Source organism: Chelonoidis abingdonii, chromosome 8 (assembly GCF_003597395.2).
Source record: "Chelonoidis abingdonii isolate Lonesome George chromosome 8, CheloAbing_2.0, whole genome shotgun sequence".
NCBI lineage: Eukaryota > Metazoa > Chordata > Testudines > Testudinidae > Chelonoidis > Chelonoidis abingdonii.
Genome location: NC_133776.1, coordinates 81,517,251 through 81,532,878, shown reverse-complemented (window position 1 = coordinate 81,532,878; position 15,628 = coordinate 81,517,251). Strand labels below are relative to the sequence as shown.

General features: G+C 50.0%; 1 protein-coding gene across 1 annotated transcript in view; it reads right to left on the bottom strand.

Annotated features, from left to right (window-relative positions):
- The window catches only part of LOC116839072 (relaxin receptor 1-like), a 41,845-nt gene that overhangs the window by 5,694 nt on the left and 20,523 nt on the right, over window positions 1-15,628 (bottom strand). Inside the window, exons 8-14 of the mRNA XM_032804726.2 lie at window positions 15,447-15,518; window positions 13,153-13,227; window positions 12,392-12,463; window positions 7,325-7,396; window positions 5,391-5,462; window positions 2,624-2,695; window positions 2,426-2,497 (exon numbers count right to left, since the gene is read on the bottom strand). Of these exons, the coding sequence (XP_032660617.1) occupies window positions 2,426-2,497; window positions 2,624-2,695; window positions 5,391-5,462; window positions 7,325-7,396; window positions 12,392-12,463; window positions 13,153-13,227; window positions 15,447-15,518 (507 nt within the window). The remainder of the gene's footprint in view (window positions 1-2,425; window positions 2,498-2,623; window positions 2,696-5,390; window positions 5,463-7,324; window positions 7,397-12,391; window positions 12,464-13,152; window positions 13,228-15,446; window positions 15,519-15,628) is intronic.

Here is a 15,628-nt window from a genome sequence, read left to right as displayed (position 1 = left end):
ACTGCTCATTAACATTACTGGTGCAGAACGTACTCAGGTTTTTAATCAAAACAGAGCGATGACAGAAAGTGAAATGTACAGTTATCTTGTACCATGTATGCTTAAACGTTTATAGTTGGAGAAAACTGCTTTTTTTCTCTGCAAGAAAAGACAAAGCAGCTCACAGCTGGCTGGTTAGTGAAATTTCCCCCCATTTTCCAAGATGCCTGTCCAGTTTGTGTATCCAGTGCTGGGTTTACAATGGTGGAGCCAGGTTAAGAAGGGGCCTCGGCTTGCTCCGCTTGCACTGCATCCTGAGACCCTGCTGACTCCCCTTGCCCACCAGTCGCCCCTCTCAGCCTGCCCGGCAGCTGGCCAAGGGTTCCTCTCCATCTCCATCCCCACCCCCTGCTTATCTCTGCCTCCTGGCCAGACCCCAGTGTACCTCCGGCTCTGGGCAGTCTCTGCTTCCCATCTGTGGAGCCCCACTTGTCTCCCCGGAGCTGAGCCACCTGATATTGGTGCAGAAGCCTGGTCAGTCTTAGGTCTCAGATAGTGGTGGGGAGGGAGCTGCTTGGCTGGGCCTCTCCAGTCAAGTGGGTCTGCAGAGAGCCGCCTGGCTGATCACACCACTCCCAAGGAGCCGGAGCAATTCTTCACCCCAGGCCCAGCCCTGGCTGCGCTGCCAGCTCAGCCTGTCAGACAGTCGCCTCCCAGCAGGGCCAATGAGTGTGGCCGGGAGGCAGGCCATGGAGGAGTGGGTCTCTTAGGGGTCTGGAGGGGGGTGCCAGCAGGGCCAATGAGTGTGGCCGGGAGGCAGGCCATGGAGGAGTGGGTCTCTTAGGGGTCGGGAGGGGTGGCTGGCTCAGGAGGGCATGGAGATGTGTGTTTGGGCACTAGGTCTGGAGTTTGCGGGGAGTGCTGGGCAGTTGAGTGGGCAGGGGGCATTGGCAGGGTGTGTGTGTGCAGGGCCCGAGCTTTGTGAGGATCTGGGTGTGTGGGCATTGGGTCGGGAGCTCAGCCACAGGGCAGGTCTAGTTTTTTGCTACCCTAGCAAAAACATCTTTGACTGCCCCGACCAGCCCTGGGCTTCCCCCCCCCAATCAGTAGCTCCCCACCGCACCCCTCCTCCGCCCTGGCTCTCTCTCCCCCCACCCCCCAACCCCTCCCGCCCCAGTGCTGAGCTCACACCCCCCAACCCCTGCACCTCCTGCTGCCCCAGGTCTGGGCTCCTCCCATCAGTGCTGACTCCGCCCGCTCCCCCCTTGCCTCCAGCCGTCCGGCGCTGGCAGGGTCGGGGTAAGCAGCAGGGCTCTCGGGCTGCACCTCAGCCCAGGGTCCCTCCAGCCAGGGCTCCCGCCTCCAGAACTGGCCAGGATGTGGGAGGGCAGAGTCGGGGGACTGCCCTGGCAGGGGGCTGAGTAGCACAAACCGCAGGGTGTGATGCACTGCTGCTGCCAGGGCCAGCTCTAGGCTTTTGCCACTCGAAGGAAAAAAAAAAAGACGGCCGTAATGCTGCCCCTGAAAATGTGCCACTCCAAGCATGTGCTTGGTTTGCTGGTGCCTAGAGCCGGCCCTGTCTGGCCATAGGCAGCCGGGGGCTGTTAGGAGGGGGGCTGTGTGGTGCGGCATGGGCCCAACCCCAAGGGGAATGGGCATGCTGGCAGCACAGGGCCAAGTGGGTCACTGGGCATCTGGCAACTGCTGGTTAGTAAATAGTGCCCTTGCAATGGGCTGGGCGGAGTGGGGCTGCCCCCGCCATGCCGTGCCCCATTACCCCTGGCTGGGACCTTGCTCTGGGGACTGACTTCCCCGCACCATGCTCCATTGCCTCCATGGGAGCCCACAAATATGTTTGGCACCTGGCCCACAAAAGGTTAAAACGGCCCTGTGTGTATCAAGACATCAGTATTGTTCTTAACTCATTATGCCCAAGCAGTGTGCTAAAAGGACGACTCACTGGGTTATTTAGCAGTTGTTTTCAGAGAACTAAAGAACAGCTTTATACTATCTGGCCTGAAAATGTACCTTTTTCAGTTTCACTATCAACTATAATCTAATGCTATCACCTTCACACGCAGGTTAATGCTTATGGGTAAAACACTTTAAATATTGCGGCATTTGTGTGTCCCAGACCTGGAACTTGTTCCCCCATCTTTCTTGGCACAGTTTAGACTGTGGCTGCTCTACATTAAGCCTTGTTGGCTATGACCCTGAAAACAGAGGCCTTTTTGCCTAGAAAACAGTGTCTTGATCCTGGCACACACTCTGTGAGGGGCGGCATAGGAATATCTATCTGGGGAGATCCAGCTGTTTTCTGGGCATGACAGAAGGACATATCGACTGAAAATTGAGCTTGGTTTGTTTAATTTTTCCTGGCACTAACTTCTACCACAGCAATAGAAGCTCCCACTCCCAATCCTTTTCCCCACTCCCAAGTACTCACATGTGAGACAGTTTGGTGAGTTTCTGGAACATGCGAGTCTGGATGTTGGGGATCTCCAGACCTTCAATACTCCTGCAAAAATCAATGCAGCAGCAGACATGAGCTAGCTTGGCTCTCCACCTGGCCTCAGGTGACAGGCTCAAGGGCCTTTATGGGGAGGCAGGGCTATTCAGTGCCTGTGCTGCTGTCCACACTTACAGAGAGCGCAGGTGGGGCAGGCTGTCAAATTGGTCGGCAAAGATCTGCTTCAGGGGGTTGTAGGAAATATTCCTGCAAACAGAAACAGCAGATTCTTTCTTTCCAGAAACTCTCCACAAAACCCGAAAGCCAAGATCTCCTCAGGGCCACCCGTAGAGATGATGCTTGCTTATGTTAACGAAAAATATGCTGAAATGTGAGTAGAGAGCAATTTGTGGGCCTAAATTTGGGCTTGAGAATAATAAGGAAAGTAATATATGAGTGAAGGTAGACAATTCAGAGGCAAGTTAGAGATAAGCTAGGACATAACCCCAGGGCATGTTGTAAACATATTTTGGTTTTAACAAGCGGTTTAGACAAAATGTGAACATGTTGGCAGCATGTTACCAGTACTGATACTTGTTGGAGTGGTATTTACCCAGATGTTAATTAAGATGATGTTTAGTGTTAAATAGCCAATAAGAAAGTAAAAATATTTAATTATGGGAGCAGAAATATAGATACAGTAGAAGGGAGGCTTAATGTTAATTAATTATGGGGTGTTTGTAAAACTGATTATAAAAGGGTAGGGTGCTGCTTTTAGGTTAGCATGCTCACTCACTATCAAGGTACCGTTGGAGAAAGGATTATACCCCCCTTCCTCTCATGCAGGGAGTGAGCACTCCCCCGATGCACCAGGTCACCTTGGACTGCAGGTACCACTGCAGCGTGAGGTGATATTGTAATGACTGTTGGTTTGAACTGATTATTTTATTTTCATTCTGTCCCCCATCGGGTCAGTCACAGATCTCCACTAAATCTGTAACTGCCCTGGAGGCTCGACCCCGGACATATTCAGTTTGGTTCTATTCCTTAGCTGCAAACTGTTAATTGGGAACACACAAACCAAGGCCACACCAGGAGCAAACCCATGGCAGACTGTCCCCTGGCCTCAGACTCCCCTGCCTCCCTTGAAACAGTAACATACCCGCTGTTACGTACTGGCTGTGACTGGCACGGTCAACCTAGGGAGACCACCTGCAAGTCTGAGGGACTGCACTGTGCCTGGAAAGGCAGACAGTCTAGTGGACTGATGATCAGCACTAGATAAGGGCTGGATCCTATTATTATTGTTCCTCTGCTGAAGCTGCCAGAACAGGGCCAAGCAGTGCTGTGGGCCCAGACCACTGTTTCCTTTCAATTAAGCCAACATACAACTGGCAGCTATTGCGGGTGCTACTTATCTGGGTTGGATTTGACCCGATGACTCAGAAGCAAAAGGTTGGTTAGCCCATGTGACGCATGGCCTGAACGTTAAACATCCTGCAAAATAAATAACCCTCAAAAGACATGTGGGGAGATAATGTTTGTGTTTTTGTGTATTTACATATGTATGAGTAGGGTCCACAATGTAATCAACAGGCACTGTCTATGCTGTATTCTGATAGTCCAGAGATCAAAAGAACACCCTAGCATTTAAATGAATTGTAAACATGGGGAAATCTCAGTATTCATCTCTCTTTGAAATGTACTGTGAATGGTGGAGGAACAAGCAAATTGCCCTATGTTAATTCTATAGCTAAGTACCAGCGATAAACCTCCTTCAAAATCATCCTAATTACCTTTTGTTCCCGGAGGAACTCCCAATTTGACAAAGAGGACATGAAATTCAGGGGTGACTCCATGCACTAGCGCAGCAAGCCCATGCCTGGGGTGGCAAATAGCACGGGGAGGCCTTCCAGTTGCTGGGAGGGCACCAGTCAGACAGTGTTCGGCGGCATGCCTGCAGGAGGTCTGCCGGTCCCGCGGCTTCGGTGGCAATTTGGCAGAGGGTACGCCGAAGGTGCAGGACCGGCAGATCACCCGCAGAAATGCCACTGAATCCATGTGACCAGCCGACTGCTCGCAGGCGTGCCGCCGAAGGCTGCCTGACTGCCGTGCTTGGGGCAGCAAAAAACATAGAGCCGCCCCTGATGAAATTGTATAAAAGATCCTTGAGTCCTGGTTCTGTCATCTCAGATCTGCTTGAGGCTTCATACAGGGGAGCTTAGGCAAAAGGACTGAGATCCCAGTCCTAAACTGGAACATCCTGCAATGACTCTGGACTATAACTTGCAACTACAAAGCTCACTATCTCTGCTATGAATCTGAATCGCAATGAATTGAACTCGTGTCTATGTATATTGATCTTTAAACCATTCTCTCTCTCTCTCTTTTGTTTTTTTAATACGTTTTAGCTTTGTTAATAAGAATTGGCTGTTGTGTGTATTTGGACAAGATTTGGAATATTCAATAGTCTGAGAAGTAATGTGTCCGATCCTTTGGGATTGGTAGAACCTTTTCTTTTATGTGATGCAATAAGATTTACAGAAATTTTCATCATATTTGACTTAGGTACCTGGATGGAGGCCTGAGGCTGGATCACTTTAAGGGAACTGTGTTGTTTGGACTTCTGAGTAACCAGTGAGGTAATAAAGAAGCTGATTTAGGCTGGCTCAGTAAATCTAAGTATTGGACTGTCCACCAGCTTTATGGGGATTGTCTGCCCCATTCTTTGTAGTTCACCCTAATTGAGTGACCACAGCTGGCCCCCACTGGGCCCCTGGTCACAGCCCATTAATGATTCCCTGAGCCAGGTGGCCCCCCTAAAGCTGCACTCTGTGCACCCCTCATGGACAGCTGGCTGCCTATGCTGCTGTCTGTGGTACCCCTTGAAGATCCTTTATGGTAACAAATGCCAGAGGGTCGGCTCAGATTAAGTCTTGGGGTGCTCCAATACAGTACTCACAGTTGCTGGAGGTCATGCAGGTTACTGAATAAAGATGGTGGAAGTTTCTCCAGTCTATTGTACGACAGGTCACTGTGCAAACAGAAGCAAGATTTCAGACAGCTGGTTGTTGGGGTTCAGCAGGGGTGTGGGAGGGACGCTATATGCACACACATCATAAAGCTGTTACAATTGGGTAGCAGATGATAGCCCCAAGAATGGCTCAGAGCTGGAGTAACTGAACGTTGCACGTCTGTCCCTGTTCAGGTACTCGCAGAACTCTGTGTAAATGGGTGAGACTGGGGGCAGGCGAAGCATAGCAGAAGTCATGCAGATTAGGGGGGAGGTGCTTGGCAGAGCTAAGTGGGGAGCCCAGGACTGGAATAGCAGGCTGTGCTGCTGGTTAGGCTTGTGGTACATTAGAACATAACATAAGAAAGGCCATCCTGGGTCAGACCAATGGTCCATCTAGCCCAGTATCCTGTCTTCCACTGGAGGCCAATGCCAGATTCTTCAGAGGGAATGAACAGAACAGGGAAATTAGCAAGTGATCCATCCTTTCTCATAAAAGCAGCAAAGAATCCTGTGGCACCTTATAGACTAACAGACGTTTTGGAGCATGTGCTTTCGTGGGTGAATACCCACTTCGTCGGATGCATCCTTTCTCATACTGTCCCCTCTTTTGGCAAAGACTTAATGACACCCAGAGCATGGGATTGCATTACTGGTAATTTTAGCTAACAGCCATTAATGGATCTATTCGCCATGAACTTATCTAATTTTTTTTTCCACCCAGTTATACTTTGCACCTTCACAACATTCCCTGGCAACAAGTTCCACAGGCTGACTGTGTGCTGCATGAAGAAATACTTCCTTATGTTTGTTATAAACCTGCTGCCTATTAATTTAATTGGGTGACCCTGGTGCTTGTGTTCTGTGAAGGGATAAATAACACTTCCTTAGTCACTTTCTCTACACCATTCATGATTTTATAGAACTCCATCATATTCCTCCCTTAGTTGTCTCTTTTCTAAATTGAACAATCCCAGTCTTTGTAATCTCTCTTCATGCGGAAGCTGTTCCTTACCCCTAATAATTTTTGTTGCCCTTCGCTGTATTTTTTCCAAATTCTTTCCAATATATTTTTTGAGATAGGGTGACCCAAACTGCACGCAGTATTCTAAGTGTGGGCGTACAATGGATTTATATAAAGGCATTATGATATTTTCTGTCTTATCTATCCCTTTCCTAATGGGGCCTAACATTCTGTTGGCTTTTTAGACTGCTGCTGCACATTAAGCAGATGTTTTCAGAGAATTATTCACTATGACTCCAAGATCTCTTTCTTGTGTAGTAACAGCTTATTTAGACCCCATGATTTTGTATGTACAGTTGGAATTATGCTTTCCAATGCACATTACTTTGCACTTATCAACACTGAATTTCATCAGCCAGTCACCCAGTTTTCTGAGATCCCTTTGGAAATCTTCACAGACTTAACTATCTTGAGTAATTTTGTATCATCTGCAAACTTTGCACCTCATTTTCCAGATCATTTATGAATATGCTGATATTGCCCAGCTTGTGTCGGGGTGCAGGACAGGAACAGGAAAGGGTGCTGCTGATCAGGACTGAAGAGCATCAGCAGAGCTGGGAGAAGGGGAAGCTTGGACCCACCTACCAGCACTATATCCAGCAACATCAGTGTTCCACTTTCATAAGCATCAAATAGATGTAGAAGAGGTTATTAAAAAGCTACCTGTAGGTGGAGCAGCCAAGCATCCAAGTATCAGGAAACTATTCACCAAGGGAGGATGAATAGATCCTCCCAAGGGACCATAAGCGAATGATCACAATCAAGACAGTGACACAATGACAACAACTACTGACATGCCGTTGACCACTAGGGGTGGAGGAGGAGCACTGCATCTGGGCAAATCAGCAGCAATACTTACAGCTCCACCAGTCTGTTCAGTTTGGAAAATGCCCCTTCCTGGATCCATTTGATCTTGTTTCTGCGCAAAATCCTGAAGAAGGAGAGAGAAGCTCTGGTGAAAAGCAGCCCTTCATTTCCCAGTTACTTCCGGGGACTCTGATGACCTTAGAACTGAGTATGGCATGAAGGAGATCTTAACGCTGGAATTCTGAGAGGCTTGTTTGAGGCCTCGCACTCAGGCCTGCTCTGTTCCTTATGTAGCACATGTTTACTGGCTAAACTTGTGCCAGTCCTACTGATACACTCACATGGACCCAAACTCCACATCCAAGCACTTATATTTGGGGAAGAGCAGCTCCAGGGTTGAACTGTGGGGCTCAGGGACAGCTCACAACTAAACACAGAATCAGATGAGTCTGTAAGAATCTGTCGGAGTGTGAACCAAACAGAGCTGACAGTCCAACCCAACACTACACAAAGCTCCAAGCCAAATTCAGAACTCAGGAGGTCCATGGTCTGTGATTTGGGCACCTTTGGTATGAACATCCGTATCCAGTATTGAATGAACCATGGTTTTCCAGTGCAGCCACACAAGCCACAGGTTGTGTCACTTATGGAGGTGGCAGTTTGGAGGGAGTTTCTGTGCCATCTCTGGATTTGAACCCCCCAGGTCCTCAGTGGAAAATTGAGAGGGATAATACTGAACAACATGCTCAGACAACTTCCTAAAGCCCTGAACATTTGTCCATGGTTCTGGCAAGGAACTAGAACTGCTGCTGCCCTTGCCACATGGAGGATATTTCCAGACGCCTTGTACCTATATATCAGCTACTCCTTTTACTAGCTGAACTATGGAGCTCAGCTCCCCAGGCTGGGAGCTGTGGTACAGGAGGTCCTGCCCTGGATGTGTGTGTGTCTTTATTGTCTATGGAAGGTATTCTTCAGCCCAGGCTGTGGCTGCCATAATTAAATACCCACCCATGGGGAATGGATGGGAATATTGCATTGGGAGAGGCTCACGTCATTGCCAAACATTTAATCTAGGAATACCCACCCCCACTGCTTAGTTATCAGATCCTCACTATTACCAGACCTCAGCTAGGCTGGGATAGTTTTAGAGAGAAGACAGAATGAGGGAAGGAGGGCTGGGGAAGTTCTTCCTGCTGTCCCACACCACTCCGCGTATTAGCCTCTTCTTGTCTGTTTCATCTCCTCGTAAAGCTGTCACTTGTGCTGGTGTCATTGGAGGGCGTGTTTATGCCTCCTGTCTTGCCCCGGCTTATGTTTCCATAACGCTGACACAACTCTTCTTAGAAACACATTCCTGATCAAAGCCAAAAGTGCTTGGTTGCTTGGCTTGAAGGATGCATTGCATTGTGGGGAGGAAGCCACTCACTCTCCTCCCCTCTTTGGCAGCATGGGGCAGGGAGAGTTCTTGCTAAGGGAACACAGGGTTCAGCCTCTTGAGATAAAATGTCTAGTGGTCTCCTCTGTGAGCCGTACAGACCGTGTCACCTTCCTGTGGCTGAAAATAGGTCCTTCCAAAGCATTCGTTCCTTTGAGAAGGTACCAAGGGTGGGGGAGCTGAGGCTGAATCATTGACAACGTCCCCTGGAAATCACTGCAAAATACAAATGAGTCTTCGGTCTGCAGTCCAGCCCCCGTGCGACACACGCATGAGCCTCCATCTCAGTCCATTTGTTAATGGCTGCTCACTTCTTACTTGCCCACAGATGCCCTGGGAGTAATAGATGTTGGCAGTGCCCACAAATGGGTTATAGAGGGCAGGGAAATACGAAGCGCCATGCTCCAAAGCTGCATGCCAAAGACGGGCCAGGACCCAGCAAGGCAAGTGAAGTGCTGGAAGGACGTTACTTCAGTGGAGACTGTACTGCTCCCTGCTTTGGGGTTCCCACACTGCACACACGCTACAAAGCCATCAGGCTCACTTAGAGTATGTCTAGACTGCAAGCAGACACCCCCGGCTGGCCTGTTTCAGGGGCTGGCGAGGCCGGGCTAAGGGGCTGTTTAATTGCAGTGTAGATGTTCAGGCTCTTCTTGGATCCTCCCACTTCAGAGAGTCCTAGAGACCATGCACCACCCGAATGGCTACACTGAAATGGCTACTCTTAGCCCGAGCCACGTGAGCCCAAGTCAGCTGGCATGGGCCAGCCACAGGTGTCTAGTTGCAGTGTAGACAGTCCCTCAGTGCCAGGGAGCTGACCCGCAGCTCCAGACGGGGCAGGAGCATACAGGGGCAGAGTCTGGGCTCCATACACAGACAGAGCAGGAACTCCGATGAGGCAGAACTCCTGGGTACTGAATGTGCCGCCAATGCTCCATCAGTTGCAGGGTTGTTCCCAGAGGGTCTGGGAAAGCTCAGAATTACAAGGTTTCATAGAAACATAGCACTGTACAGCTGGCGGGACCTTGAGGGCTCTTCTACTCCAGTCCCCTGTACTGAGGCATTTGGAAACACCTGGAATCACTCAGAAAATGAGGATGAAATGCATCAATTGGAATGTTTCCTTGCCTATGAAAATGCTTTTGGAAATTAGCTCTTTGACAACTCAGGCTGCAACAGAGCCCAAGTGTTTCAGATGAGAACTGGGATAATAATAATGGCACTAGTTAGAACAGTATTTTGCACATTGCAGTCCTTGATTACTGCTCAGGCGTGCTTAACTTTTGTCCCGTGTGCAGACCGAGACGGTACCTGGTTTGTTTGTACCATCACAACAGCAGCTCACACACACACTGGCTGTGTTAGAATAATAGAATATTAGGATTGGAAGGGATCTCAGGAGGTCATCTAATCCAACCCTGTGCTCAAAGCAGGACCAATCCCCAATACTGCAGGCCTAACAACTTCTAAAATTCAGGGCCAACATTTTTCCCATGTGGGTACCTAAAGTTAATTAAAATTAACTAATTAAAAATGGGCTGATTTTCAGAGCACCTGCAGCGCTCAGTGACTGTAGAGGACAATCAGCACTTCTGAAATGCTGCCTTAGGCCCACACTGCTCCTTTATCTGAGCCGCTCAAAGTGTTTCACAAACCTTCATGAGTGAAGAGCGAACAGCCCTCTGTTCATTAGCCCAGCTGACCTAATGGGCCTTTGCCATCTCCAATAGCCAGGGCTCTATGATTAATTATTTTAGCCTCCCAAATCCCTTGCCAGGTGAACAAGTAACTGGGTGCATCAAGCTAAAAGTAATGGGACTTATACCGTTGTTAACACAGCCTGGGGAACGAGGAAATCTTTCTAAGGATACAGGAGGCGATCTTGCCAAAGCCACTATGAGCTACTGTTCAGATAAGCCTGGGATTTACTCACCTACTCCAATCTGACAGCTTTGGGAAAGGATCCAGTGATGCAGTCCCAGTGCCCTGGATAATAATCACTCCTCACTTTGGGAGGACAGGCTTGACTGCACATTTCATTTCTTCCTTTCATGCCACTGTCCCATGGACAATTTGTAGCTTGTGTATATGAATAACACATACAGGCCATGCAAGTTTATTAGCCTTATCTTGCAGGGCTCCAGAGGCTGAGTCTTCTGGGAAATATACCAACATCATGTTTAGGAAAACTAGACTCTAGGACAGGGCTGCATCTTCTCTGGGAGAATTCCTTGGCTTTGTGAGCTCCTGGAAAGCACCAGCACTATAGCTTGACGCTGTAAACAAACACTGCAGGCCAGATATGAAATTGACCAAAAATAGGCTTTAGGGACGAGGGACAAAAAAAGAACTGGCAGGTGTTTAATAGGCTGAGAACATACTAGACAGGCTTTATATTTTTCTTCTTTGAAAGCTGAATGTAAAAGGGATTTTAGTGCTAGTGAAAAGTTCTGGGTGGAGAGCTAATTGCTTTGCCCACACAGCAGCTACAGCATGAGAAGCAGAAAGGTGAGCGCTGTGCACATACCACCCTCTGCCTTAGCCTCTGCTCCAAGGGTATTAGCTCACTCTCCATGGTTTGTGATGTGCAGCGGCAGCTTCAGGCACCAGGGCTCCAGGCGACAAGCCGTGGGGGGGTGCCCTGCTGGTCCCTGTGAGGGCAGCAGTCAGGCAGCTTGCGGCGGCTTGCCTGCGGCAGGTCCATGGATTTGGCAGCAATTCAGCAGCGGGTACGCCAAAGCCGAGGACTGGCGAACCTCCCACAGGCAAGCCGCTGAAGCCGCAGGACTGGCGGACCTCCTGCAGGCAAGCCGCCGAAGCCGCGGGACTGGCGGACCTCCTGCAGGCAAGCCGCTGAAGCCACGGGACTGGCGGACCTCCCGCAGGCAAGCTGCTGAAGCCGCGGGACTGGCGGACCTTCTGCAGGCAAGCCGCCGAAGCCGCGGGACTGGCGGACCTCCCGCAGGCAAGCTGCCGAAGCTGGGGGACCAGGAACCTCCCGCAGGCAAGCTGCTGAAGCTGCAGGACCAGGGACCTCCTGCAGGCAAGCCGCCGAAGCTGGGGGACCAGGAACCTCCCACAGGCAAGCCGCCAAAGCTGCGGAACTGGCGGACCTCCCGCAGGCAAGCTGCCGAAGGCAGCCTGCCTGTTGTGCTTGGGATGGCAAAAAAGCTAGAGCCGCCCCTGGTGATGTGGACAGGTGTTAGCCTCACCAGCTCACGTCTCGTTGGTCACCAAATGGCCATCAATGGCTTTTGCTTATTACTAACCTGAGCAGATGTCAAAGCAGTCAACTAGAGGTGAAATCTCTGGACCCTATTACCAAGTATAAATGCAGATGTACAACCGATATTTAAAATACCACAAAATTGTCTCTATTGTTGCTGTTTATAAACATAGGTTGTGTGCCATAAAATGGATTCAAGATGCCAGATCTGCAGCAGGGACAAAGCGGCCTAGCTCTATTGAAGTCATTGGAACTGCACCGATTTATACTAACTGAGAACCTGGCCCAAGATCGCTGGTGTTACACCCAATTCATAGCATGACCCAGCTGATAGATGGAGTCCCTGGTGATTTCCCCTGTGCAGGTGAGGGTTGAAGGTGTGACTCCATAGCCACGCCAGATCCCACTTTCCCCCCCATGCCTTAGTGTACAGCCAGAGGAGGGTTGGTACTCACAGTACAGTGAAGGTGGTGCATTCCTGGAACACTGAGCTCCTCAGATCATGGATCTGATTTCCTTCCAGCTCCCTAGAGAAAGAGCAGTAGCTGGGTTTCTGTGGATAGCAATCCTTCACCTTATTGATCCCCCTTCAACCTACATGTCCTCGGCCAGACAAATTGTTGCTTCTCCCTGGACAGAAGGGAGTCTGTCCCGATGCCACCCGTGAGAGCAGAGCTCCTGAGCCCAGCTGCCTGGCAGCGGTGTGAGAACTGACCCCAAAGATCCTGGTCCTGCTTTCTGTATCCCTGTCAAAAACTCCACTATCCCCTCATCTCCCAGGCTCATGACCTCCCTATCCTCTTTTGTTTCCTTTCTCTGACACATGCTCTCACTATGGTCTTTCATTGCTTCCTCTCTAATATCCACCCTGTCCCCTCGCTCCCCTCTGTTAAAACACCTTTGCTTGTCTCTCGCCTGCTGCAGCCCTCTCCTCTCTGCCCTTCCAGTCCAGCCAAATCATCTCAAGCTAACCCCTGCTCTGATCGCATCTACCCTGCTTCCCTGCAGAGAAGACACAGGAGAGAGAGACACAACCAAGAGACACAGTTGCTTCTCCTCGCCCCTAGCCTGCACTGGGAATAACCCCACCCAACCTGCTCACAAGAATGCCACTGACAGGGGTGGGCTGAGGTGCCTGTGCCTTACTCTGGCTAACCCAACGCCACAGCCTCTGCCAATTTAGGCACCAGATCTCCACACCAGGGCAGGTACTCACAGCCAGCTGAGTTTTGGCATCTCTGCACATACGGAAGTGTTAGGCATGCTACTCAGGGAGTTGTTCAGCATGTACCTGGTTGGGAAGCAATAAGAAAACCTATATTAATGCCTAGTACATGTGCTCAGTACACAAGTGGGATTGGCACTGCATTCCTGGCACAGTCACTAAAGCCTCTGAGCCTGAAATGCAGTTACCCATCTATGCTTAATACAGTACCGGCAACAGGTCACTAGGCCTGTCCTTACAGTCTGTCTGTCATAGACAGCTCTCCAATGGCTCCCATGGTAGTAGGCAATCACACCCCCTGTGTCCAGAGATCACAGGTCATTGAGCCAATCCATTGCACAGATATTAGTGGTTGCTGTTAGTTTCACTCATTTCCTTTAGGGTACTGACACAGATAACCACAGTTTATAGATAAGATTATCTTCAGCAGGGTTCCTGTGGAAATAATGGTATATGCTCATGTAATGACAGACCGTATCCTAATGCATGCATGCAAGAGGGCCAAAATCAGGTTGCACAGGCAACTCATAGCAATTGCAGGGAAAGGCAGGCTCAGTCTGGCTGGAGCATGCTTGCTGCAGACAGCAGCTTCAGAGAATGTAGCTCCTCAACTCTAGCAAGGCTCTACCAAACAGGTGGGAACTTGGATTTTTCAGAGGTTTATAACTTGGCCAAATGTGAGTAGTTTTTCCCAAGAACAACAAAAGACACATCCCTGCCAAATGTCAAGTCTCTGCTTCAGAGCACAGAGGTGCTAGAGCTTCTCAACAAAATGGTTGTAGAAATATTTTTTAACATGGGCAAAACAAACCATTTCCCCCTAATCTTGTTCTGATTAATGGCTGAACCATTTTTGCTGAAACATTCAGCCTGAGATACATGCCTGGCATGGAAAATTTCAGACAAACCATTAAAGTTTGGCAAAGTTGTAAGAAAAGGAAAATGGTCATACACTGTGAAGTGTTGGGTGGCACCCTCAGCTCTGCCTATAATTAAGTGCCAGACACTGAGATCTTTATTCCAGCAAAACTCCCAGTGGAGATTCGCCTGCATTAGGACAGAATAATAGTGGTAAGATTTGGCCTAAAATACAGTGCAGCAAGGGAAAGGAATAGTATAGATCAGTGCTTCTCAACCAGTGGGGTCACAAACATTGTGAGGAGGGAGTCACTCACAAATAACAATTGGGGGAGGAGAGCAAGCGCAAAACATTGAACCTTTTAGTACTATCTAAAGCAGAGATGGGCAAACTATGGCCCATGGGCCACATCTGGCCCACAGGACCGTCCTGCCTGGCCCTTGAGCTCCCGGCCAGGGAGGTTAGCCCCGGGCCCCTCCCCTGCTGTCCCCCTCCCTCAGGCGGCAGAGTGGTGTGCTCCTGCGGGGCAGAGCGGCCGTGTATCTAGCTCTGGCCGGGCGATGTGGCTGCCAGACATGCTGCTCTAAGCGGCATGGTAAGGGGGCCGGGGGGCTGGCTAAGGGGTGTGGGGTCCCGGGAGGCAGTCAGGGGACAGGGAGCAGGGGGCAGTTGGATGGGGCGGAGGCTCTCAGGGGGACGGTCAGGGGACAGGGAGCAGGGGGCAGTTGGATGGGGCGGAGGCTCTCAGGGGGACGGTCAGGGGACAGGGAACAGGGAAGGTTGGATAGATGTGGGGGCCCCGGAGAGCCTGTCAGGAGGCAGAGGTGTGGATAGGGGTTGGGACAGTCAGGGGACAGGGTTAGATAGGAGGTGGAGTCCCAGGGGGATGGTTAGTGGCAGGGGGGGTCCTGGGAGTGGGTGGTCACGGGACAAGGAGCAGAGGGGTGGGATGGGTCAGGGATTTTGAGGGGAGCAGTCAGGGGGTGGGAAGTGGGAGAGAGCAGATAAGGGGTGGGGGCCAGGCTGTTTGGGGAGTCACAGCCTTCCCTACCCAGCCCTACATACAGTTTTGCAACCCCAATATGGCCCTCAGGCCAAAAAGTTTGCCCATCCCGATCTAAAGCAAAGAAAATCCTGCTTTCCCGGTCCCCACACTCCCTTTTCCTTCAAGGTAACATATTCTGTCAACCTCTTGAAACATACACATACATTGTATATCCTGAGTGTTATCACTGATACATTTTTTCACTCTTATTTTTATAGTATATGTAATGAGGTCATGAAAAATGTTCACTTTAAGTAAGGGCTCACCAGCCTGAAATGATTGAGAAACACTGGCCTAGGGGATGGGAATGAAAGATGCAGCATCGAGGACATTCTGGAAGTGGGACCCCCAGAGAGCCCAGAGGACTGGCTCCAGACTTACAGAAAGTACAGAGATTTCAACCCCACAAAAGTCGCTGGGAGGATCATGGCAATTCTGTTGTTATCCAGTATTCTGGAATGAGAAGAGGGAAAGGTGGTGACCCAGAAGAATAGACTTTAGATGGAGTGGCAACTCCACAGGAATATAGTTGGGGCTCTACTAGTTTAGGAAAGAGAGATTGT